Source organism: Pollachius pollachius (assembly GCF_949987615.1).
Source record: "Pollachius pollachius genome assembly, chromosome: 4".
NCBI classification, from domain to species: Eukaryota; Metazoa; Chordata; class Actinopteri; order Gadiformes; family Gadidae; genus Pollachius; species Pollachius pollachius.
Genome location: NC_136937.1, coordinates 24,613,722 through 24,638,657, shown reverse-complemented (window position 1 = coordinate 24,638,657; position 24,936 = coordinate 24,613,722). Strand labels below are relative to the sequence as shown.

Sequence of the window (24,936 nt, the reverse complement as noted above, 5' to 3'; positions counted from 1 at the left end):
CTCTCCCCATAAAAAGCTGCAGTCAGTGTTTAATGACGTTGATTTACCTTTGCGCATTTCCTATTATAGGCTACTGTGTAAAATGCTGTTTAGAATTAACGTTTGTATCAAGAAAAAAAAGAAAAAGGTAAAAAGAAAGAACCTGCAAGTGACGCTCTTATTGCTGCTTTCCTTGCTTGACCATGATCTAGCTTCTAAGATAGATTGCTCTTTCTTGGGTCCACGTAGCCTGGCTCCGCCCGCCTAAGTACTTCCGCTCAATTTTGATTTCCCTTCAGTACTAGGTCTGGGTCTGTTAGTTGGTTTTCTCTTTCAAAGATTTCTCCGTCCAATCAGCGAACAGAGGGAGTGGCTGAGAACAATGACGTTAAAGTCAGCTCTCGTTGACGGACATCTTCACGCACGGTGTTTCGTTTGTTTACACCCTGCGCACAACGTGATTCCCGGCCAAAAGTTAGCGATTGGCTATGGCAGATCCAGAGTGCACTGGGCAGATCCAATAGTTTTAAACTTCAACAGACACCCGCCTTCAAGTGAGTTAACGTTTGTCAATTGAGTAGGTCTAGACTCTGTGCAAATGAAATACAATGCCGTGTTCCAATATCCATACTATCCGTACTTACTAGCCTAAGTTTGAGTACGTATGGCGTTCCGATTCAGATCGATGTGAAGGGCCACAGTCTCCTGACGCAGTCAAGCTACACTTACGTAGTCATCTAACGGCATTGTGTAAAAATAATCTCCCCCCCTCAGCTGACAGATCTCATGGAAGTTTGCGGAACGGGCGGTGCTGTACGCTTGATGCTGCAGTCAGCAGGTTTATCAGTGACATACCGCTGTCCGTTGTGCTCTACAACTTGCCGCTGACTTTTGTACAGAGCAGGCTTTGATGGGTGCGGGCAGCCATGCCCTGCACTCAACCCAGATCGCCACTAAAAGAATAAACATGGATTCTAGATAAGGATAGGCAGAGTTACAGAATATATATAAGTATAATTGCGAGTGAAATGTAACTCAATTCGCTGTGCCTACAAATGTTCAAAGAGACTTCAAAGGTCATGTTGACACACAATAGTTGGTTGTCAGACGTGGCATAATGGCAACATAATTTATGAGTACAAAATGAAGGTACAGACGGTCAAAGTTGTTTAATAAATACTGCTGGATGGATGGTACATTTTCGTCGGCCGTTGACAATGTTTTTGTTGTCTCTTTTCAGATGCGAGTGGAACATTTACACGATCCGTTACGCGGTGGCCCTGTCGAAACAGAGAGGACTGAAGCGAAGCGCAGAACAGCTGGAGGAGGGGGGAGAGGTGGTGGAGGAGGAGGACGAAGTGGTGGAGGAAGAGGATTTGTTTGAAGGGATGAGCCAGGCCTCTATGGAAGACACCGTCATGGTTATGTAAAAGGCTGGGTCCAATCTCGAGTCATCTTCATTCCTTTGTGATGCCTGATTTGAAAAAAAAATGCTTTGTTTGACTGTTGACTGAAGTTATTGTAAAAGTTTTTTATTAAAGAGATTGTATGAAAGGGAATGTTCAAATGTGCTGATTTTAATGGTTGAATTTCAAAGGAGATTTAGAATTTGTGTGTATGTATATGTATGTATATATGTATATATATATATATATATATATGTGTGTGTATGTATGTATGTATATGTGTATATGTGTATATGTATGTATGTATATATATATACACTAAATATTTTATTTTTTTAAAACCTTATTTGATGGAAAATATAAAAAAAGGTCAACATTCAAAAACTCAAAAACAATAGGTATCCACCATGGGACCTATATGGTATTCACAGATACTATGTGAATGCCGAGTTAGCGATGTAATTTCTCGGGTGAGTGGGCGTTGCACTAGCCTCTTCACGGACGGAAAGGGCGGAGACTGAGGCGGAAGAGGCTGAGACCGCGCAAAATGAGGGAAAACAAGAACATGGTCGAGTCCCCTTCGCCGGCGGCGGGAAAAGAGATGCCTGCAAAGAAACAAAAGTTGAGCAGCGACGAGAACAGTAACCCCGATCTGTCGGGAGACGAGAACGTAAGTATCTCCGTCGTTTTGTGTTTGGGGAAAACGCTGTCAACAGAGCGCCCGTTTAGATAGCTTAATGCTAAAGTAGTTAGCCGACGAGCTAGGTAGCCGGCTAGCCGAAGTGACTTCACTGAATTGCTATGCTGCTAGATAATTAGCCGGCTAGCTAGCCGAAATGGCTTGACTGAAAGGATTTGCATCTAGCCCTCTAGCCGGGTGTGCTAAACAGCTAGTAGTCTCCTCATAGCGCACTTTCTCGTTTCCATTAACAAAATCCACATCTGTGTCCATGCGTGTCCATCATTATGTTGTTGTAGGTTTTGCCTCATAGTACAGTTTCCTTGAAGTATACCACTGTCTGTTTCTGGCCCAAATTAAACTTCATAACACAGAATCTGAATCACTTTTATTTCATCTTATTTTACGAGTACACAAGAGTACAATTCTTAGGCTTGATTCCTCAACAGTCACATAGCAGCAACCATACAAGATAAAGTAAATATAAGTACAAGTATGTACAAGTTAATGGAAGCATGGATGACAATAATAAATAATATAATACTAGAAAATGCATTTCTTGCAGAAAATTCGGTGAGTAATGTAGTACAAAGTGAGGTTGAAAATATTTTTAATAAAGCCACATAGATTAAGACATAAAGAAACCTTAAATAGCTTAAATCAAGTAAACAAAACTTAAAAAGTCTAAATGGAGTAAACATGCACACCATTTAAGAAAATGTAAATGGTTGGAAACAAATAAAGGGACAGCCGAATGAAAAGCGCCAAGCATTGCAAAAAATGCAGAAATGTTAAATGAATTGGAACTGAAGATTCTGATAGGTCGTCTGTGTGTGTGTGTGTGAGAGAGAGAATAGCGAGCTGGTGCCTGATTAAAAGTAGCCCAATAGAACGGGAAAAACTTTCAATCTGACAACACTGCCTGAACGTCCTCCGCCGTCCTCCCATTGACTCCCATGTTAAAAGAAAAGTTAGTATTTTAAAAGCAGAATATCTTAAAAAAAGTTTAAAAAAATCAGAGAATAGTGCGATTCCAAGCTATTCTGAACATTTTAAAATTTGAATGGAGTCTCTAGGTGAAAAATTGAGGAAGGAGATCCCAAAGTTTGAGAATAATAAAGAGGAAAGAATAAAACTGCATGCGCTGCATGCAGCACTCACCTAAATATACAATAAGTAATAATAAGAGAAACTAAAACAGTGATAGGATATGAGGTGTAGTGAAGTGTAAGACACTGTTCAAGCTGGGACTCTTCCCGCAGTGATTACAAAATGTGTTTGGTTATTCAGAAGTCCAGATAGATGGATAGGTCTGTCCTTCCTCTTTGTTTATCCTTGGAGGTTTTCCTTTTAATGATGGTGTTCTTTGAACAGAAACAACTATGTCCATCTTGATCTTAAAGGTCCCATGGCATGCCACCAGGTGTGGTGTGATTAGCCGATACAAGCCGTTTTGGAAATATGCCCCTTATGACATCACAGTTGGGCGTGACCACCTAGATGTGTGCTGGATAGATCAGTCTACCAGCCTACCCAGTGGACTGTAGCAAATGTTGCTCACCTATCCGTCACACATCTAGGTGGACACGCACACCTGTGATGTCATAAGGGGCAGATTTCCAAAACGGCTTGTACCGGCTAATCACACCACACCTGGTGGCATGCCATGGAACCTTTAAAATCTCCCCAGAGCTGCCCTTATAGTAGAGGCATAATAATTATATAATTGCCATAATTGTTAACACATTGATTCAATTGATGCCATACTTTAAAAACACTCCAAGTTAATTGGCTTTTCAAAAACATTATGTATGCCTTTTAGCAACTAAATCCCATTGGATGGACTACTGAAGCCATAGTTGTTATTGCTGGTGATGCCATCCTTAACTAAAGGGGTGATATCTGATTAGCCATTACAAGCAGTTGGAAAGTCTGACCTTCTCTGTGCCTTAGTGACATCACAAGTGGGAGTGTCTGCCTAGATGTATGCTGGATAGATCAGTCCACCAGCTTACCCAGTGGACTGTTGCTTATCTGTCCATCATACATCTATGTGGACACGCCCACTTGTGATGTCATAAGGGGCACGGGAAAAGGCAGATTTTCAAACGGCGTGTAATGGCTAATCCCACTCAAACCTGGTGGCATAATATAACCCCTTTTACACTCAAACTCATTGGCTGCAGTCATTATTCTATACGATACGATACAACTTTATTAATCCCCCTTAGGAGAAATTTGTTTGTTGCAATAGCCCAGCAGCACTAGAAAAAAACAGGATAAAAAAAAATAATACAATAAGAATACAAAGTGCTAACACAAACAAAAGTAGAAACTAAGGGAAAATGGTAAACGAAATGCTAAAAGTAAGGACAAGACAAAAAGAACAAGCAACACTTTCACACAAACATTCACACTTGATGATGGCATCACAATACTTCCATGCAATTAGCCAGTCAATGCCCTTGGTTTGTACCACTCCACGAACCCATTGGCGAGAAAATCCCAGTCAATTATGTTACGATCCTATTGGCAAGACTTTCCCTTCACTATCAATGCTTTCACCCCATTGGCTGGACATCTCATCCATCACTGTTTACGCTTTGAACCCATTGGCTGCGGGATGGCATCCGTTGTTAACTCTGTGACCCCATTGGTAGGATGACGCGGTAAGCGTTGAGAGTGGGACCAACGTGGAGCGCCCGGACACGCCCACCAACACAGCCAACGCCCCGGGCCGGCGGAGCTGGGGGAAGGGGAAGTGGAAGTCCAAAAAGTGCAGATACTCCTTCAAGTGTGTGAACAGCCTCAGGGTGAGCAGCCGTCACCCATGTGATAACCAACCTTGCGTTCGGCGGGGAAGAGCGGCTGTATAGGTCACCGGAAGGGGCTCCACAGTCACCGGCTCTGTCTGAACAACAAAAGCTTGAGTTCTCAATGGTGATGAAAGCTCGAGCCAACTGGCCACTTTCACTCATGAAATAAGATAATTTTTTTAACGTAAAATGTTTTCAATGTTCAAAGACATGTTTCATGTGTAGCACATATTTACATTTATATACTTACATACTATATGGAATCATCATTTATCAATAACATTGATATAGATATCGTATATTGATGATCTCCATATTGCGATTTTGATTTGACGTCCTCATTTTCTTGGTCTTACAGATTATATCACACTTTATGTATCCCTTTTCATGCCAGATGGCAATATAACATGCGAGGGAAACAAGTCATTGAAACGATCACAGGATATATCTGAGAAAAAAAGCATAGAAAGAAGCATGTGTGTAAAGTCCACCACCTCCGTGTGTCTTGGTTTCAGGAGGACCACGGACAGCCCTTGTTCGGGGTCCAGTTCAACTGGCACAGCAAGGAGGGGGATCCGCTGGTGTTCGCTACCGTGGGCAGCAACAGGGTGAGTGGGGATAAAGACGGCGTGATGCGCGCACCTTGGAGCTTACTTTTAATGTCGTACTTTCCATTGTGGCGTCAGATTGTAACGTTGGTTATTAAGTACATGAAGTCAATTGGCAGCCAATTCTCAGTCATGTGGTTTTTTTTTTGAGTCACACTTTTTGGTGGATACTTTAATCCAAAGTGGTTTACAATAATGTGACGGTTTAATGTCAATGAAAAGTCCTACCTGAACATGGCTTCTCTGCCTGGCTTACTGACTGTTTCTCTGCCGTCTCTCTATAGGTGACCCTGTATGAGTGCCACTCTCAGGGAGAGGTCAGACTGCTGCAGTCTTACGTTGACGCGGACGTATCCTTTCACCCGCAAACTCGTTCATTAGTCTTGTTCCCCTTGTACGTATGTGGGTCAACTCTTTGCAACAACTTCACTGTTTGTCGTTTAACATGTAAACATACACACATTTAACATCCAAAGTGACTTGCAGTGAGTTCAGATATGTTATAAGGATCAGATAGGTGTTAGGGAGCTCTTGTTAATGGATTATTCTATGAAAAGCAATTCTTTTTCCGAAGTAATTTCAACAGCTGGATGAAACGACGGCAAACACCGCAGAACCAGTTGCTCTCCCCATCCTTTAGGCTCTGCTTTATGTGGTTTCACCAGAATACATACGTTTCCAAAAGAGCCACTAGCTTCTACAAGGTTACCACAGCTCACCACAAGTTACTACAGGTTACTATGACTACGGTCACCATTACAAGTACTTCTAAACATGGTTTGAGTCTTGTGGTAGTTGAGGAAGTAGGGTTTGGGTCAACCTCTCTGTAAGCAAGGATCACCTCTTCTGACCTTTGACTCGTGTCCTGACCATTCCACCCAATTACCGCTGAAGTGCGCATGTGATAGGCCTGTTGGCGTCACAACGTTCTGCCTGCCTGTTCGCCTGGTTCTGAATTGGGGTCTGTTTCTCCTTGACCTTTGACCCTCCCCCACTCAAAGGCAGATGAGAACTTCTACACCTGCGCCTGGACCTTTGACACCAACACCAGCCACCCCCTGCTGGCCGTGGCGGGCTCCCGCGGAATCATCCGGATCATCAACCACATCTCCATGCAGTGCATCAAGGTGAGCCTTGGGGTAGTAGTGGGGAGGGGGCTTCAACCTGTACCGGTCATCGCAGACACTCAGGCCTCACCTGGTTGGTTCCATCACATATGACGTCATAAGTTTGGTTTGCGATGATTCTCGCGTAGCGTATGTTAACTTACATTTGACCAAAGTTTCGATATAGATTTATTTTAACATGGAGAGTTATCGAGCATTGAAAGTAGTATGTATCTAGTGTTACTCAGGCAGGCAGGGGCAAATCTAGTGAAAAGATTAACATGAAGTAATTTAAGATGCAGTACATCTGGTTTAATCTAGTTTGAACATGAACTGAGTTAGGGTACAGTAGGGCTGGGCGATATGGACCAAAAGTCATATCTCGATATCTTCAAGCAGAATATCGATTTAAGATAAATAACTATATTTGTCGACGGGGGGGGGGGGCGTCGCGTCGATTTACCATTACTATTTCTACCGTTTGGAATTAAATACAGTTTGATGGTTGAATAAACCCTGGACTAGACACTGCCTCCGACTCGTATTTGAGAACATTATAATATATAATATCACGACCAAAAGCTGTGTGCGCCTCCGAAATATTATGAATCGTAACGACTGTGTGGGGGGGGGGGGGGGGGCGTTGCTAGGTTGCTAGTTTATGTTTTATGTTTGGGTCTTGCGGAGTGAGAAACCTTGAAGTTAGTTACTGTGGAGTTACCGTTATTACTATACCTACCTACCGTTTGGATTTACCATTACTATTCCTACCGTTCGGAATTGAATACAGTTTGATGGTTGAATAAACCCCTATGGAGCCGTTGGTCTTTCGCTTACAAACAAGCCGCTCGGAGCCGCTTGTGCCGGCGGATTCCATGTTTCGCGATTTCAAAAAGTGACGTGAGTGGAAGGGGGGGGGAGGGGCAGAGACTGATTTTGTGAGCCGGAGGCCGAGCGGGAGAGACATAAGCAGAGTTACGAAATAGCAGGCGGCAGCCGCAGTTCGAAACTGCTGTTATTTGGAACAAATGTGCTGTAATTTCAACGCAAATTAAATTATATTGATGTTGACCATATGGTCTCGTTCCATATCGCGTTTGAAAAAATATCGATTTATCTTAAAAATCGATATATTGCCCAGCCCAAGGGTACAGTATGTCTAGTTGAATTCAGATAAACCTTAATTCAGTTAGGATACAGTATGTCTAGTTGAATTCCGATTATCATGAACTGAATTATGGTACAATATGTCTAGTTTAATTCAGATAAACATGTAGAGAGAATGGAGTAGTCTTACTCACTCTACGATAAGTATAAAACCTTCAAAAAAAATAGTATAGTCACATTTTTTTGTTTTTTAATTTTGGCATCTACTTGATACATGAGTATCGGTTCTCATTAGGGATGTGCATTTCTGGCAAAAATACTATTCAATATTTGCTGAGAAGTATTCGAATAATATCCGAAAAATCGGTCAATTAAGAACCCTGCACACACGCACCTTGTATACATGCACACACAATGACACAGGGAGAGGCTTTTATGATTTGTATGAAAACAATCTGTTTATTTCAACAACTGCTCCATCAACATTCAACATCAAAATTATTGTGGACTTAGGCAGGTAGGCCTACATGCGCCGAAAACAGATCACTATTTATTTTACTGAACACAGCCTGCATGACGGTGAACTAGACACGTCTTTAGCATATGGAAATTATGGCCAAAAAAATAACTTCACACGGTGTGTCTTTTTACAATTTATTTGATACCTGCATTCGTAGTGTTGATCAGCAGAGAAATAGTCCGCCAAAGACCTTGACGTCACTTAGCAACCGAGGACGATGTGGTTGATAAGTTACTGGACTACTTAGGGGGTGATACGACAGAAAGAGAAAAAAAAAATCCACTTCCCTTGACAGCGGCCATTATATGCTTAGCAACAGTGAATTATCAAAAACATTTCTACGTGACTCTGAGTATTCGACTATTCAACGATCGTTGCCCATCCCTAGTTCTCATGACATCTCTACAGCTGATTGTAGCCGGGCTGTTAAGGAAATGTGTTGGGTTTCAATTTGAATGGTGGCTCTGAGATAACCCCCTGTGGGATACATTTGCGAGCCGGAGTACAGGTTCTGTGATGAGGTAACGTAAGGACACAGTATCAGCTGTGTTGACATAACAAGGCTTGAAGGGCCTTTTTACAATTTATTTGATATCTGCATTCGTAGTGTTGATCAGCAGAGAAATAGTCTGCCAAAGACCTTGACGTCACTTAGCAACCGAGGACGATGTGGTTGATAAGTTACTGGACTACTTAGGGGGTGATACGACAGAAAAAGAAAAAAAAATCCACTTCCCTTGACGGCGGTCATTATATGCTTAGCAACGGTGATTTATCAAAAACATTTCTACGTGACTCTGAGTATTCGACTATTCAACGATCGTTGCCCATCCCTAGTTCTCATGACATCTCTACAGCTGATTGTAGCCGGGCTGTTAAGGAAATGTGTTGGGTTTCAATTTGAATGGTGGCTCTGAGATAACCCCCTGTGGGATAAATTTGCGAGCCGGAGTACCGGTTCTGTGATGAGGTAACGTAAGGACACGGTATCAGCTGTGTTGACATAACAAGGCTTGAAGGGCCAGGTGCGTGCGGATCACTGACTCCCTGTTGTGCTTCATCCAGCACTATGTAGGTCACGGAAACGCCATCAACGAGCTCAAGTTCCACCCTCGCGACCCCAACCTGCTGCTCTCAGTCAGCAAAGGTAAGGCGACCACGGGAAGGTAACCCTCGGTTACCCTGTTTCTACGGTAACCATTCCCATGGTTCCATTTCCACATAGAAGCATATATACAACTAAATTACATTTAGGGCATTTAGCAAACCAAGCAGGGCAACAGCTAGCTCGTCAGGAGCAGTCAGGGTGAGTCGTCTTGCTCAGGGACACCTCGACACTCGGCTAGGAGGAGCCAGGCGTCGATCTAGCAACCTTCCGGTTACAAGTCAACCTGCTCGACCTCCTGATCTAAGCCGAGGATATTGGATGCCCATTGCCATGGTCCAATAGTTCTATTGTAAAGTGTGTGTGTGTGTGTGTGTGTGTGTGTGTGTGTGTGTTTTCTCTCCACAGACCACGCCCTCCGCTTGTGGAACATCCACACAGACACGCTGGTGGCCATCCTGGGCGGTGTGGAGGGCCATCGCGACGAGGTGCTGAGTGCCGTGAGTAGCACTCAAACCTTCAATCAATCACTTAATACACGTCGTCAGTAAGGACGCCCTGGCCCCGGGGACAAGTCTGCGGTTCACCTCGGGAGCGCCTCGCCATTTTATAAAGATCGGAAACAAGTAAATGTCATTCGTTTTCAGCCCCTTGTCTCTCAAAGAGCTTCACAGGCCACGTTTTAGGACCCGGCCCCCTGACCTTGCGTCAGAGGAAAGCAACAATGTATATTAGTGTCTGAATCTATCTGTGTCCTCTGAAGCTCATCTGGTGGAGCATAATAGGAACACTAAGCTAGGGTTAGGGCTTTATTTGTTATTGAAGTGGTCAAAAGTTGGACCATTGACGCCCAGCATTTTAGTTGTCCAAATTAGTTCTCCACCACCGTGCTTTAATTTATTCAAAATTTTCTGCGGAAAACAGGAGGTTGATTTTGGGTGGTGGTGTTTGTGTGTGTTTAGGACTTTGACCTGCTCGGGGAGAAGATCATGTCGTGTGGCATGGACCACTCTCTGAAGCTGTGGCGTATCGATTCGGAGAGGATGAAGAAAGCCATCCGGGGATCCTACGAGTACAACCCCTCCAAGACCAACAGGTAAGACGACAACGACAACAACAAGCGGTAAATAACAACACACCACACCCTAAACACTCAGACTGTAAACAGAGGTCTGTTTATACAGGGTCTTTCCAGTCTCGGCTCATTTTGTTCTGCACGGTCATTATTAAGGCTGGGAATCACGATACAATGCACGATACATGGCCCGCGAAACCGATAATATTGCGTGAAGCGATTCTGCAATAATCAATATATTGTAAGACAATCCTACAACGATACATCATGATATAAGTCTTAACAATGAATACAAAACGACTGAAAAGGTAAAGTGCTGGATTTAGGTCTTTATTATTGGTCCAAACCGAGGTTTTCAGTTACTCGTCGATGGTAAGTTAACTTCAAGTTTTATTTCATTCATGTGTTGAGTGCCACCTCAAGGAGCAGGGAAATCAGTTTAGAGCGCCTTATTTATTAATAAAATAAATCTGTGTTCGGGGCCTGTCTAACTCATGAATAAAGCATAAAAATGCAAAAATAAATAAGAAATATTGAGAAATTGGGAAAATATGTCTATTTGGCGCCATTCTATCCAATCTTGTATCGCACTAAAAAAGGCGATGCTATATCGGTGTACCGATATTTTGTCCCACCTCTACTCATCATATTCAATAACTTTCCCTGAAGAGAAACGAGGTCATGCAGTGCCTGGCGTCTCCATTGTATGCTGTGATTGTTAACCTGTTGCTTCAGAGGAGAGTGATAGCTGAAGACTCAGTGTTACTGCAAACAACGACTCGGTGTATTTCATTTAGTTACTAATGGTTTGTCGTTTGTCACGTTCTCTTCCAAGGCCATTCGTGTCGCAGAAGATTCACTTCCCGGACTTCTCGACGCGAGACATCCACAGGAACTACGTGGACTGTGTGCGCTGGCTGGGAGACCTGCTGCTCTCTAAGGTGAAGACCCCAACCGACACACACATCCCCGTTGCCACGGCGACTGGGGTATGATGTGATTACAAGTCTCAAGTCACTGTGTGTGCGACTGAAAGGACAATTCCAGTATTTTGAACATTGAACCCCCTTTCTGGTTTGTCTAGGATGAAATAGAGTGGTTAACACCGAAATTTTGAATATTGGTTCTGTCTCGGGTATATGGCTTATTTCGAATCGCCCCTGTCTGCGTCACAATGGGTGGCTATGGGCATTCATAAACCTATCCTAAACGTTAGATTTCATAAATGTGAAACTCACTGAGTGGTTAGTGATATTCGTTGATGTTCCTAATCAAGTATTGTAGCGAAAGTATTGTAGTCGTGTTTTATTTGGCCTTTTGTAAATCCATTGAAACCGAAACGGAAAGGGGGGCTTGTTGAAGTCTTTTCGCTCGGTTCTAGCCCTACTGTTGAGACGCAGAACCGAGCGAAAAGACAACAACCAGCCCTCCCTTCCGTGTCCGGTTCCGGTTCCCGTTCCAATGGATTTGAAGGCAGGCAGGGGCGATTCGAAATTAGCCAAATACCTGAGACAGTACCAACATTTAAAATTTTGGTGTTAACCAATATTTCATCCTAGACGAATAAGAAAGGGGGCTCAATGTTCGAAATACCGGAATTGTCCTTTACGTGTGACCCGAATCCCCATCTGTTTGTTTGTGTAGTCATGTGAGAACGCCATCGTGTGCTGGAAGCCGGGCAAGATGGAGGACGACATCGACCGCATCAAGGCCAACGAGTCCAACGTGACGGTGCTGGGCCGCTTTGATTATAGCCAGTGTGACATCTGGTACATGCGCTTCTCCATGGACTTCTGGCAGAAGGTCGGCATCCACACCTTTTTACATTATTATTGGATATGATTCATACTTTGAGGCTGCCTTTGTGTGGTACAAAAACCATCAATTAGTGCTTGATCATTGATCAAGTTTAGTAATAATAATGGTGCCGTCAAAGGAGAATAAAGAAAAAGGTTAAAGCAAAGGTCCGAAACTCTGTAAACGTTAAATATAATTTTAGAAGGTCGGACCTCGAAGGGGATTTTTGAATTGCTACTATCGATGATGAGCCTCTTAGACCATTTGTTTGTCCTGAAGTTAGCTCAACTTTGACCATCTTGGCAATCCCATTTGTGCTTGGACCTATGCTTTCTGCTCAATGAACAACCTATCGTCCTCTGATTTGAAGATGCTCGCGCTGGGGAACCAGGTGGGCAAGCTCTACGTCTGGGACCTGGAGGTGGAAGACCCCCACAAAGCCAAGTAAGCATCACCCAACCGATCAGGGAGCAAGACATGACGTACATGACTGCAGTGCCATTGGCCCTGGCACCGCAGTGGGTCCACGGATACTGCACTGTGGCTGCCCACTGCTGCTAGTGCTTCTAGTGATTGGTTGAACGCAGAGATAACATTTTGTTGTACTAATCTTGTTTTTCTAATCTAAGCTGGTACTCACCGCTTGTACAATCCCAAAGCCAGACAGGCCTCATGTGATGGATAAAAACACCATGCATGCCTCGCGTGACCAGTCTGTTCCTTATCATTAATCCTGAGAGTGCCCCATACATATATGGGTGATGAAGACTAACTTATTTTTAGGACACATTCAATTTAAATTTAGAGCAATGATTGGGAGATACTGGCAGCAAAACGACCACGCCTACTGTTAATCAGTCCCTCCAGAAAAACGTGAATATGCGATCGCATAATTCAACGCATAATCAGCCAAAGTCTGCATATTCATGCAGGGGCCACATTTTTTCAAATATGCCGCACTTTCACTACATAAATTGCAGATTTCCGCGCAAAATATGCGGGACTTGCATGATTTCATAATCCCCGCATTTTCGTTGCAAATAAGTCACATATATCTTAGCAGATAGTTGAAAAATGTTGCGTTTACTTCACAGAAGAGCTGCCATTTTCCCCCTGTTGCCATGGGAACGTTATGAAGTGACGTAGTTACGCGACGTGAACTGCATCGAAAAGCTGCATTTTTTGCAAGTTCCTGCAATTTCATTGCATAAAATTGCATAAATATGCCGCAGATTTCATCGCATTTTTTAAGAAAACGTGCCGCATAATCAAGTATTCTTGGCCGCAACAATCACAAAGAAACGCTGCATTTTTCTATATATTGACCCTCGTAACCAGCAGATGTTGTGCTGGTTACGATGTAACTATAGGGCTACAGACTGATAATGCACCATGTGCTATTCACTCTAAAACATTGAATTAATTTCAGGCAGTTTGAAATTTTCCACTAAGGTTGTATGCTCGGCTTAGCTCAGGAGGTAGAGCAGTTGCCTTGTAACCGAAAGGTCGCTAGTTCGATCCCCAGCTCCTCCTAGCTGATTGTTGATGTGTCCCTGAGCAAGACACTTAACCCTTTGAGTTGGTCCCGTTGAAGCCGTCTGGCCAGCCTCTGACACTTAAATCATTGTTCAACCATTTACCTTCGTTCAAAAAATATAACAAATCTACACACTTGTATCTGCAATAATATCTAAACTGAATTTTGATATAATTTATGCTTTCTTCAGAATCACAGTTAAAGTTTCATATTGGCTTTGTTTCAGTTGGTCTCATTGATTTACGTTGACGCTGGAGGTGAGGACGTTCAGCACTGTTGCCAGATTGGGCGTTTTTTACCGACCTATTGGCCTACGTTTTAGGCCAATAGGCCTACTTTTAAAAACATACGATTTCGGCGCATGCGCATATCATAACACATTTGAAGACAGAAACAATGAACATATTATAACTGTTGATAATAAATGACTGTACATTAGAGTGATATGTTGAAATTATGATCAATAGCCTAATAATGACATTAAGTAAAAAAAAACATGATGACTTGTTCAAGACTTGAAAAAGTTTGGGACTTGGACTTGGACTCGACTTGGCTTTGGTGTGACTTTGACTTGGACTCGACTTGGCTTTGGTGTGACTTTGACTTGGACTCGACTTGCCTTTCCCTGTCTTGACTTGGGACTTAACTCGGACTTGACTGCTAAGACTTGGGACTTGCTTGGGACTTGCCAAACAGTGACTTTGTCCCATCTCTGCTAAAAGGCGCTTCGTCATTGGCTGAGGGTGAAGCCCTTCTCAGAACCTAGAAGGGAGAGAGCGCTTGGGAGTGCTTTTAAACCATGGACCTATGTTTAAACTCAAAGAACAAAGTCGCATTTGTCAGTTGGACTCGGCTCATAAAAAAAAAAGAGAATCGAATTGATCGATTAATTTAAAACTTAAATCGACACGGGGGTGAATCGAGATCGCGATTTTTATCGACGTTTTATCGTGCAGCCCTAGTAGCTGTGCAGAAATACTCTGAGTGACAAAGAGGTTAAAGCGTTCACCAGGAAATGACGAAAGAAACAATCAGTGCAATTATATGCAGAGTCATAATTGGGTAAATAAACGGATAAGACCTCACCAGGACTTTTAAAATGCATGCAAACACCTTTATCAGATCTACTTCAGACAGAAATCAGTACATGAACGGACAAGCGAAATCGGATAAGAACACCTAGATAACTCGTTCATAGTCCGCTTTCTACCTGCATGTAAACCAGCATCATGACGCTGTTGGCGTTCTGCGCGTGCTCGAGATCTTGCAGCCGGGGGATTTGAGCGGGAAGTAGAAGGAGACGGTAGTTGTGTTGTTGTCGCCATAGACATATAAACAGTTCTTATTTCTTTATAAATCTAAATATTTAATTATTTCTTTGGATGTTTATGGTTGACGCCGTCGGAAAACAAGAAACGCGATTTATTTAAAAAGGTGACGCAGAAGATGGAGGAAGCCGGTGTCATGCCATTACCCCCTACGAAAAGTGGATCATCATCAACATGCATTCAGTACACACGACGCTTCGATTTCACCCAAGGCTGAATTAAAAGTACATGTTTTCCTAATCGTTGGTCTTTAACGAGGTTGTAAACTAGTAACTTCGGGCACATCTGTCAAAATAAATGTTTTTTTCATCTGACGGACATACGATCTTTATTCATTGCGCCGCGACCGAAGTGACGGGGATATTCTCTGATATTATGAATCTTAAAGACTGTCGGGTTCTCCGAATCTCAGGTACTTCCACAACAAAGACTCGTACTGAGGGTTATCTCGGCCATGGTGGAGAAGGAATTGGGGGGAAAGGGACTTTGACTCTCTGAAGTACAGATTGAAACGCTACATGGAGGAGAAAGGGATTGTTGCCTTATGCGGGACAGCTGTCAGTTGACTTCGGGTCCATTTCATTTCTCCGACGCTCCATTGTTCCGACCTCTCGGTTGTATGCGGACTCCTCCGGCTGGACTCCTCCCGACTCTCCGCTGCCGGAGTCCGCATACGACCGAGAGGTTGGAACAATGGAGCATTGGGGAAATGACATGGACCCGAAGTGAACTGACAGCTGTCTATTGAAAACATCTTTCTCGAATACCGCCTGAGCTTCTTGTTGCTGGTGACGTAAAGAGGTCAGCTGACGGCTCTACTACCACTTGTTGAAAGGGCTACAGCGCCAACTAGCGTAGGGGTGTCAGCCATGCTCCGGCCATTTTTCAATTCTCTGAAAGGCCATGTACATTCAGACAAGGTCCGTTCGAGTAGCAAAATCGGTATATGGCTTAACCCGATCTAGCTGTCCCATGTAAACACACTGAGTGACGCATTGGGTTCAATAGAAGCAGGTGGGTGGGGGGGTGGTTGTCGAACATTGTAAAAACCCACGTCACACTCCCTCGAGCGTGAATCAGATGGTGGAACAGCCTCTGAAGTAGTGTTTGTAGATAAAGGTGGGAGGCTTACATTTTCCGTAGAATCTTCCCCTTGGGAGGTGTTGCACAGGAGAGTCCACTGAAAGTACAGGTAGTCTACTACAGGTGTCCTTTTTCTAGGTCTATGGGTATCAGATCATATCCATTTTTTCTACTGCCCGTGATTTAGCGGCTTCCTCAATCCTGGGCGCAATGGCTCAGGAGGTAGAGCGGGTTGACTGGCAACCAGAAGGTTTATAGTTCCATCCCCGGCTGTGTCGGGGTGTCCCTGAGCAAGACTCCCTAACCGTTCAAGACGATCTGGCTGTCCCCTAACATGGTTGACACCTTCAACCACCAGTTCACACAGTCGGTGTGTGAATGTGTGTACGACCTGGTCAATGTCAGTCTATTTAGCATTTACATTTTGGGGATTTTGCTGATGCTTTTATCCAAAGCGACTTACAACCATTCACACATTCACACACCAACGGCGGAGTCAACCACGCAGGGCGACAGCAGTCAGCTGCTCAGGAGCAGTCAGGGTCTTGCTCGGGGACACCTTGACACTCGGCTATGTCTCTCTCCAGATGCATCACCCTGACCCTGCCCCGCTGCACCTCGGCCATCCGCCAGACCAGCTTCAGCCGGGACAGCAGCATCCTGATCGCCGTGTGTGACGACGCCTCCATCTGGCGCTGGGACCGCCAGCGCTGAGCGCCCTCCCTCCATATCTCCGCCGCTTGCCACCTTCACCCGTTCAACCATAGGGTCCCTGCCCTGTGCAGCCGCCACGGGGGTCTTTTCCCCATGGGTCAGAAACAGTTGTTATTTTTTAGAAAGTGTTTCGTTCAACAAACTGAAACCTGACCCTGGATGAGTGTTGTCTTGGGAGGGGCTGTACCCCCTTCCCTTTGAGAGACGGAATTACGCGTCACACAGCGCTAAACACAGGTCGCCCATTTTCTGGCTATTGAAATAGACTGTTCAGGTGAGTCTGTCTCAATAAAATCCCTTTTTTTTTTTTTCATTATGTACATCTCGATTTGTTTTCATTTGCTGTAGAATATCTTCGCTGGCAGACATGCGTCCAAACGTCTTACTCTGAAAGGAGCAAATCGCAACCGCTATACACCCAAGAGATACAAATACCATGTACAACTACTCTCTTTTTTCCCTTTTTTTTTTATCAAACAATACCGCAATAATAGACTATGCTAAACCTAAACATGGTTCACATTCTCTTCCCCCTTGATTGTACAACCCCATTAAGATCAGTCTGGCTACAAAGAGACTTCGGGTTTATCAGAACGATGGAAGAAACAGGAATGTTTTTAAATGTCACACGCAATGGAATAATGTATTGATAAAGGTGTCGTCATTCAGGCCTGTCCTGCATTGCACTAACAGTATCCTTAGTCATAGGTTTGCTACCCTTTTGCTTTTGCTTTTGTTTCACTAGAAATCAGAAGTATGTTTTGGGAGTTTCCAAACATTTAAATCTGTCACACCTACATTTGTTGCAAGCAAATGCTTTCAATTTGTTTTGTTTAGCTTGGAGGTCTTCATGATGATACAATATAAATTCAATGTTTTGCATTAGTGTGTCTCTTTACTAATAACATGTATCTTATGTGATTTTGACTTCAAATAAAACCTATTTTTCTACGGAGGTATTGAGTCGAATGGCATTTCCTCTTGAAGGAAGGAACTTCATTGCTGCCAGCTAGCGGGGCAAACCGCTGATAAGAAACAATACCTTGTGATAAGGCAGAGAAGTTATCTGTGGTTCTTGATTTAATTTATATTAGTCTGCTTCATTTTGACCATATTTCAAGCTAACACCAGTTATAAATGGTTTCTTCTCCACATAGTAGACAACACCATATAAATATCACCTTATGTGGTTCTGGTCTTCTGGTTATGACATCGAGAATGTGAGTCATTCAATTTGAGTCATTTTGATGACTGGTTTCGCCCTCGTGATGACTGGTTTTCATCGTCGTGGTGACAACGAGACGGCTTGCCAGTGATGACGTTCACGCAAACAAGTGTTCCCGACAGCGACCGTACTGCGTTGGGAATCTAATGGTAAGTTCCTGAATCCTCGTACCTTCGAGAAATCCCGCAAGAAAGCTGGGAGATCTTTCACTTCAAGAACCGACCATCTGATATCAAGAGCGTCATGAGGTAATTTCCAGCGATATAAACGCACCATATTTAAAGGTCCAGAGGAGAAAAAAACAGTGAACAGACCCTACAAGACTCCGCATTGATGTTGAAAGCAGCCTACCTTATCACCGTGTCCGTGCTTACGGGTGAGTCAAAACGCTCACCTGAAGCAGTTTGCTTTATTAAGAATAATACATTTCCTGCTCTCAGCGCTGGACGTCTAAAGCTGGACGCTACGGGTGACATATTATATAATGTTTTTATACCGTTTGTTTTGTTTGCCCTGTTTGTTCTGTTTGTATTCACTTTAGCGTCTATTTTTGTTTTCATTAGTACTTTGCATTTTTTTTGTAGGCCTATTGTATCTTGTGCTTTCCACTGCTGCTGGCTGTTGTTATAACAAAGGAATTTAACAATAAAGTGGTAATCTTATCTTATCTTATCTTATCTGCTGAACAGTATCCAGGAATCACAGCTGTGAGCGGTGTTAATTAGCGATTTTGTCAGCTTAATGTTACATTAAACTGTAATCAGAAAATGTGGTTATATGCTATAGACCCTATAGTATATGTGGTACAAAGGCTGGGACGACTTTCCAATTATGAATATGTACACTTTATGTTGAAAGAATAGACCGTCGCGATTCCCATTGAAACAAATGGCGCGGTGATTATTCTTCAAAATCGAGAGCTGGTCAATTGTAAAAAAAAAAAAATGAATTAAACTGTAATCAGACAACGCGGTTATATGCTATAGACCCTAGAGTATCTGTGGTATAAAGGCTGGGACGAATTTCGAATTATAAATATGTACAATCCAATGCGTTAGCTCTCTGGCTCATAGCTCAGCGGACTAGAATGCCTCCCGTTGCCAATTCATAGCTACGGTCCGTCCTATTTATGTGAAAAACTTTATATTTGGATTGTAAAACGCATGAAAATATAAATGAATGATCTTAATTTATTTTCTTTGGCAAGTGACCATGGTGGGATAAGAGGGATAATGCCCTTCGAGGTGTCAAAAACATGTTTGATCGATCGTAATAGGGGACTTTTTGAGGGAGATGAACTCAAACAGAGTATACATTTAATAAGCATGATATACGAATAAGAAAAAGCATAATTATTAATGTATTTGAATTGTTTTATTATGTTGGCAAGCAAGAAGTAGAATAAATGGCATAATCAGTCTTATTAAAAGGGTTTGTGCAACCAACCGCACAACAAGACATGATTGCGGCTCTTGTCGCTCTCGTCTCTTTCTGCAAACGACATGCGCGTAGAGCGGGGAGTGACGTAGAGTGACGTAGACTGGTAATCCCTCTATAGATGCCCCAGGACCAGAACCAACCGAGCAAAAAAACGATTTGTTCCCATGGCAACAACTCAATTAAACAAGATGTGGTTTCGGCCCTGCTGCCACCGACGCTCCCAGGACCTCTCGTGGCACTTGGCAACCACTGCCGTGATCGCCACAATAATATAATAACATATTTTTATCAATACAGCGGAGTGACTTATATGTAACAAAACTGAACTATGAAAATCAAAGTTCAGATTTGTATAATTTATGATGAACGTTGACCGTTGATTGGTTGATTCGTACCGTATTATAGTGTGTAGTATTATCTGTTATTATTATTATATTATGATAGCTCTCATAATCATAATTCTTGGGCGCTGCTACTGTTTGGTAGTGGTGGGTCAGGGAAAATACATGGACTAGGCGACGTGATATACACGGATACATAGGGTGCAGTTAACTTTAAATGCCTGCCTGCATTGTAATGTCGTTTATGATGGCTGCTATAGATTATCTGGGACTGTTGTTTTTGTTTGTCTGATGTGCTTTTGATGTGGATGCGTCTGTGTGTTCTGTGCTGTACCACAAATTGCCTCTTTGAGTACATTAAAGTCTGAGTCATCGTCATTCGAAAATGACAGGATAACAAAAATAAAACACTTGAAATACATTTCAACACAAATACTTTCTGAGCATGACTAGTGTGCTGATAACCTGACGGTCGTGACTCTCTTGATACATAGCCGGCGTCCAGGCACTGCTCCCTGCGGGAGTCTTAACGGTGGACTTCGGGCAGGACGCAGAGCTCAACTGGCTGCTGCCGGGGTCTGATGCCGTCGCGCAGGTCAACGTGCAGAAGAGACGGAAGACCAACAACGCTTCTCCTGAGTACATAGGGAGCTACAGCAAGCGGCATGGACTGGTGATATCTGACCCGTTCCAGGGCAAAGTCAAGTGGGGTCTTCCATCCACCTCCGCCCCGGCCATCACCATAAAGAACGTGACGTGGAGCGACGAGGCGTGTTACATATGTACCTTTAATGTCTACACTACTGGCTCCCAAATCCAGAAAACCTGTCTCAGTGTTCAAGGTAAACCCCATCTAGCTCCATTTTTTTCGGCCGTCTTTTAACATAATTTCAAATAACAAGGCTATATACCTAATCTTACTATAGACGATATCAATGAAAGATCTACAACAAAGCTAAACTAAATCTAAATCTAAATGGTTAAGTTTAAGTATACGCTTAGAGATGGGTATGAGATTAGATCTGGTTAAGTTTAGGTGTTGGATTAAAGATAGTTAAGTTTAGGCATTAGACTGAACTCGGATAAATCTAAGGTCGCTATCTGAAAACGAAAATTCAGCTCTTCCCTGAATCCTGAATAAACATATCCGGTTAACCTGGTAATCAAGCTTCTTGAAACAGGGCCCATAAGTACAACTTTGCTCTATGTCCCTTCAAAAAAGAACCATAGATTTCCATAGCAAATACTCTCAAGCCGCAGAAAAGAAGCAGAGGTAGTCTTCAATTCACGATTCTCTAAGCTGCCACTATGCCAAATGTCAGGGCAAGTTACTCATTAGAGGGCAGATAAAGGGCATCCTCTAGGCAGTAAAACAAAGCCAAGTGGCAGGCTGGAGCAATCCCCCTCTCACACACTGTAGTACATATAAAATGTTTGCCCAATTTTTGACTACATAGCCACAGGGGGGTATGCCCCCCCCCCAAACCCAAACCCATTCAAGAATTAGTAAACAAACAAGATAAACAAGACTGCCTTGTTTTTTACCCAGGTATATCAAACATAACGATGGATGTGAAACAAACCAAGCCCAGAGAACTGGTGGTCAGCTGTGCCGCTACGGGGAAACCAGCGCCAAACATCAGCTGGGACACCGCCGGGATCGATAACGCCACAGAAACCCCCAGTCTCCGGGTAGAGAACGCTGACACCACGGTCACGGTCAGCAGTGAGCTTACACTGGTGCTGCCTGCCTCGGTGGACTCGGTGGGCTGTCTGGTCGACGGTGGCTCCAGCGGGACGAGGCGGGAGCAGATCTTACTCCCCCTTTCAAACAAAAGAGGAGACAAGGAGGTAGAGAATGGTACGTAGAATAGTAGGACCACCATCGACACAATAACATTGGGCAATTACGGCCTCGATAGGCTTACAATGTAAGAAGGGTTTTGGGAAGAGAGTCCGAGGAAGCAGGGGCAACATGTGATCTAAGGGCCTGAAAAAAGGGGCGGCAGTAGCTCAGGAGGTAGAGCGGGTTGACTGATAACCAAAAGGTTTGTAGTTCGATCGCCAGCTCCTCCTAGCTGAGTGTCAAGGTGTTCCTGAGCAAGACGCCTCTGCTGAGGAAATTGCTGTTGCCCTGCGTGTTTGACTCTGTGAATGCGTGAAGGAATGGTTGAAAGTCGCTTTGGATAAAAGCATCATCAAAGATCATGTAAATGTAAATGAAAAGGCGTTTCGATGCACTTTGAGTTTGGAGCACAAGACGGTCACAAACTGTTTGGCGGATACTGGTAAAAAAAAAAAGGATTGCCTGTTTATCTTAATAAACATGGAAGATGCACGTCTATGGAACTAGTACTATTCCATCTGGGAGCGCCAGGCATCCGGTGTCAGAGAAGCAGAATGACTTTCACTCTTGTTTTCATGGATAATCACGTGGGGTAGCTTGGACGGCTGACTAGCAGAAAATGTGCCTCCAATAACGTGGGAACAGACATCCTCTTTCATGAAATATTTAATCCATTTCCATATAATTGTCCGATTGTTGACTCTGGTATTTTTTTTCAGGAAGTCAAAGCTCTGCTGGCACGAAATATGGCATCATATTATCTTTATGCGGTATGATTGCTATCGCCATTGTGGCTCTAATGGTCTGGAAAGGAAAGAAGGTATTGCACATCAATGTTTTCTTTTAATACCTGTTATGAAAGATTTTGATTCAGGAGTTATAAAGAAATCGAGAACAAGATTTTGAAAATAAATAATAAAAAGAAACATCCCCTCCCTGTCTGCTCCCTCCCTCCCTACGTTTCTATGCTATTGAAATGTTGCAGTTCACCCACCACCTGTGGTTGGCTAGCAGGAGGGACTCACCAAACTAGTGACAAAAAACATGCCCTGATTGTTCAGAAACGAGCCGGGAGCCGTCTGAAACCTACATGGTCTCATACACAGTCACGTGCAGTCGGATTTTGATCGGTTATAGCTGGCGGATGGCTAGGCCATTTCTAACAAATTGCTCTCAAATAATCACTCTTTAATCTGATCTACTGGACCTTAAGTAGACAATTTCTTAAGATAATGTTTCTGGATTTTCCTGCACTTAAACTGCTTTTTTTTTTTTCAGAGGATACCTTTCACAAAACAGAGTATGTCTTCATCTATGTCAAACTTGTGTAAGTTAACCTTTGACTATTTGTAAATAAATACTTGTGTTTGGGATGATGTTGAAGTTTATACTAACTATCATTTGTTTCCCTAGGTTTATGTGGACAGAAGTCGGCCGGTCATATGAAAGAAGAAATGGAATTTGAAGGAGGGACAGAAATAGTGTAACCTTATAATTCACATTGTTTGCATTATTTTCATTTTCATTTAAATGATACTGTTATTTTATTATTATTAAATTTACACATTTTTATATAACATTTAAATAGATAGTTATGTTGAGAAGATATTGGTTCCTACTAGGGGTGTGCATCTCTCCTTTATAGGACGATCCGATACGTATCTAGATAGGCCTACATGTGCTACGATACGATTCAGGGACGATACATTTTAGTATGGAATGATTCGATGCGATCCGATTTAAAGTTCTAACGATCCGGTGAGATTTGATAAATATGAATATCGATTCAGGGGCCCACGTATCGATGTTGTCGCATCTGTTTTAATCCGACCGGACACCGATTCCTATCGGTGAATCGTTACACCCCTAGTTCCTACCCACCATTTTGTTTTAGGGGGAACAGTTAAGTGGTGTAAACATTTCATAAATTATAAGACTACATATCAATCAATCAACTTTTCATTCAAGACACAGGAAGGTCCATAAAGACAGCACAATACATATATATATAAAATATTTATATTTAAAACAATGCAAAACATTAAAGAAGGATGCAAATGAGGTATCAACAATTATAATACAAACACATTTAAAAGACATACAAGCTTCTATTCCAATGTTTCCAGAAGCAAGATGAGTACCTTGTGTCACTCTGAGAAACATCAGTTAGACACAATAATCTTATGTTATTTATATTTTGAAATGCTCTCTGTGAGATGCTTTTTATGTTGGGCGTACTAAACGACGACTACAATACCGCCTTGCTGAACATAGGTATGCCGCAAAAATAGGAAACTGTGATTATGCTATGACAAGACACTTCAAAGGAGGTGAATAATGATAACGGCATACTGTTCACGCCATAGGGATGGATCATGTGCCCCTTACCTCTAGGAAGGCTGAACACTAAACCAAAAAGAAAGTCGCTGGAACTATAAACTAGATGCTATGGCATTCCCAGGATTGAATGATTCTATTGAAATAGTGGTCTTCCTTTAGACTGACCTGTTTTGTGACTGTTTAAATTATTATGTTTGGGTAACGCTTCATATTAAGGTCCTTTAATTAAGCCTTAGTTCATATGTAACCGTTATTACAACTATTATATTATACATTATATATATATTACCCTTATTATACGTTATAATAACATAATATACATGTCTATTGTGAGATTATAAGACTTTTATAAGCACTTATTGATTACTTAATAACATTAATAATGGTCTTATATATAATAATGAGATTATAGTTGTTAATAAACGCATTACAAACCCATTTATTGAGTCTTACTAACTTACCTATTATGTAATTGTTAAATCTTTACTAAGCATTTGTTATGCTTATTAAGGTTAATAAATCCTTTATTAAACTGCTAATCATGCATTTTGCAGGTACAGGATCTAAAGCGGGATCCATGCTTATTAAGGTTAAGAATCCTTTATTAAACTGCTAATTATGCATTTTGCAGGTACGGGATCTAAAGCGGGAACAATGCTTATTAAGGTTAATAAGTCCTTTATAACTGTTAATGAGTACCTACTATATGTTATCAAGGTTGATAAAAGGTAAAATAAAAAATACATATACCGTAAATACAATGTTACGGCGGTAAAGCAAATCTTTTGAAAAATATATATATTTTTAATTTTAAAAAATTTAGAACGTTTTCTTGAAAATAAACATCTTAAAAAAACGGACTAGACAAATCCGAGTCCGGCTTC

At 42.5% G+C, this 24,936-nt stretch overlaps 3 protein-coding genes across 4 annotated transcripts in view; all 3 read left to right on the top strand.

The window, feature by feature from the left end:
• Nucleotides 1–1,474, top strand: part of pwp2h (PWP2 small subunit processome component) — a 28,960-nt gene extending 27,486 nt beyond the window's left edge. The window contains exon 21 of the mRNA XM_079734591.1: nucleotides 1,220–1,474. Within this exon, the coding sequence (XP_079590717.1) occupies nucleotides 1,220–1,409 (190 nt within the window). The 3' untranslated portion in view covers nucleotides 1,410–1,474. The remainder of the gene's footprint in view (nucleotides 1–1,219) is intronic.
• Nucleotides 1,475–1,921: 447 nt separating this feature from the next.
• eed (embryonic ectoderm development) lies at nucleotides 1,922–17,815 on the top strand. Its single transcript, XM_079734051.1, has 12 exons — nucleotides 1,922–2,055; nucleotides 4,725–4,877; nucleotides 5,396–5,488; nucleotides 5,773–5,838; nucleotides 6,490–6,615; nucleotides 9,287–9,368; nucleotides 9,735–9,826; nucleotides 10,289–10,422; nucleotides 11,237–11,342; nucleotides 12,046–12,204; nucleotides 12,569–12,642; nucleotides 16,734–17,815. The coding sequence occupies exons 1-12, from the start codon at nucleotides 1,933–1,935 to the stop codon at nucleotides 16,858–16,860; spliced, it is 1,335 nt and encodes a 444-aa protein (XP_079590177.1). The 5' UTR covers nucleotides 1,922–1,932; the 3' UTR covers nucleotides 16,861–17,815.
• Nucleotides 17,816–18,160: 345 nt separating this feature from the next.
• LOC307075295 (nectin-1-like) lies at nucleotides 18,161–24,473 on the top strand. Of its 2 annotated transcripts, none has more exons than XM_079735845.1 (6): nucleotides 18,161–18,554; nucleotides 20,361–20,708; nucleotides 21,416–21,727; nucleotides 22,432–22,532; nucleotides 22,991–23,039; nucleotides 23,126–24,473. In XM_079735845.1, exons 1-6 carry the CDS (start codon nucleotides 18,419–18,421, stop codon nucleotides 23,197–23,199), a joined length of 1,020 nt encoding a protein of 339 aa, XP_079591971.1. In that variant the 5' UTR covers nucleotides 18,161–18,418; the 3' UTR covers nucleotides 23,200–24,473. The 2 variants fall into 2 exon arrangements, with proteins under 2 accessions (XP_079591971.1, XP_079591972.1); XM_079735846.1 differs by having other exon boundaries at nucleotides 18,161–18,461; nucleotides 23,126–24,471.
• The last annotated feature ends 463 nt before the right edge of the window (nucleotides 24,474–24,936 follow it).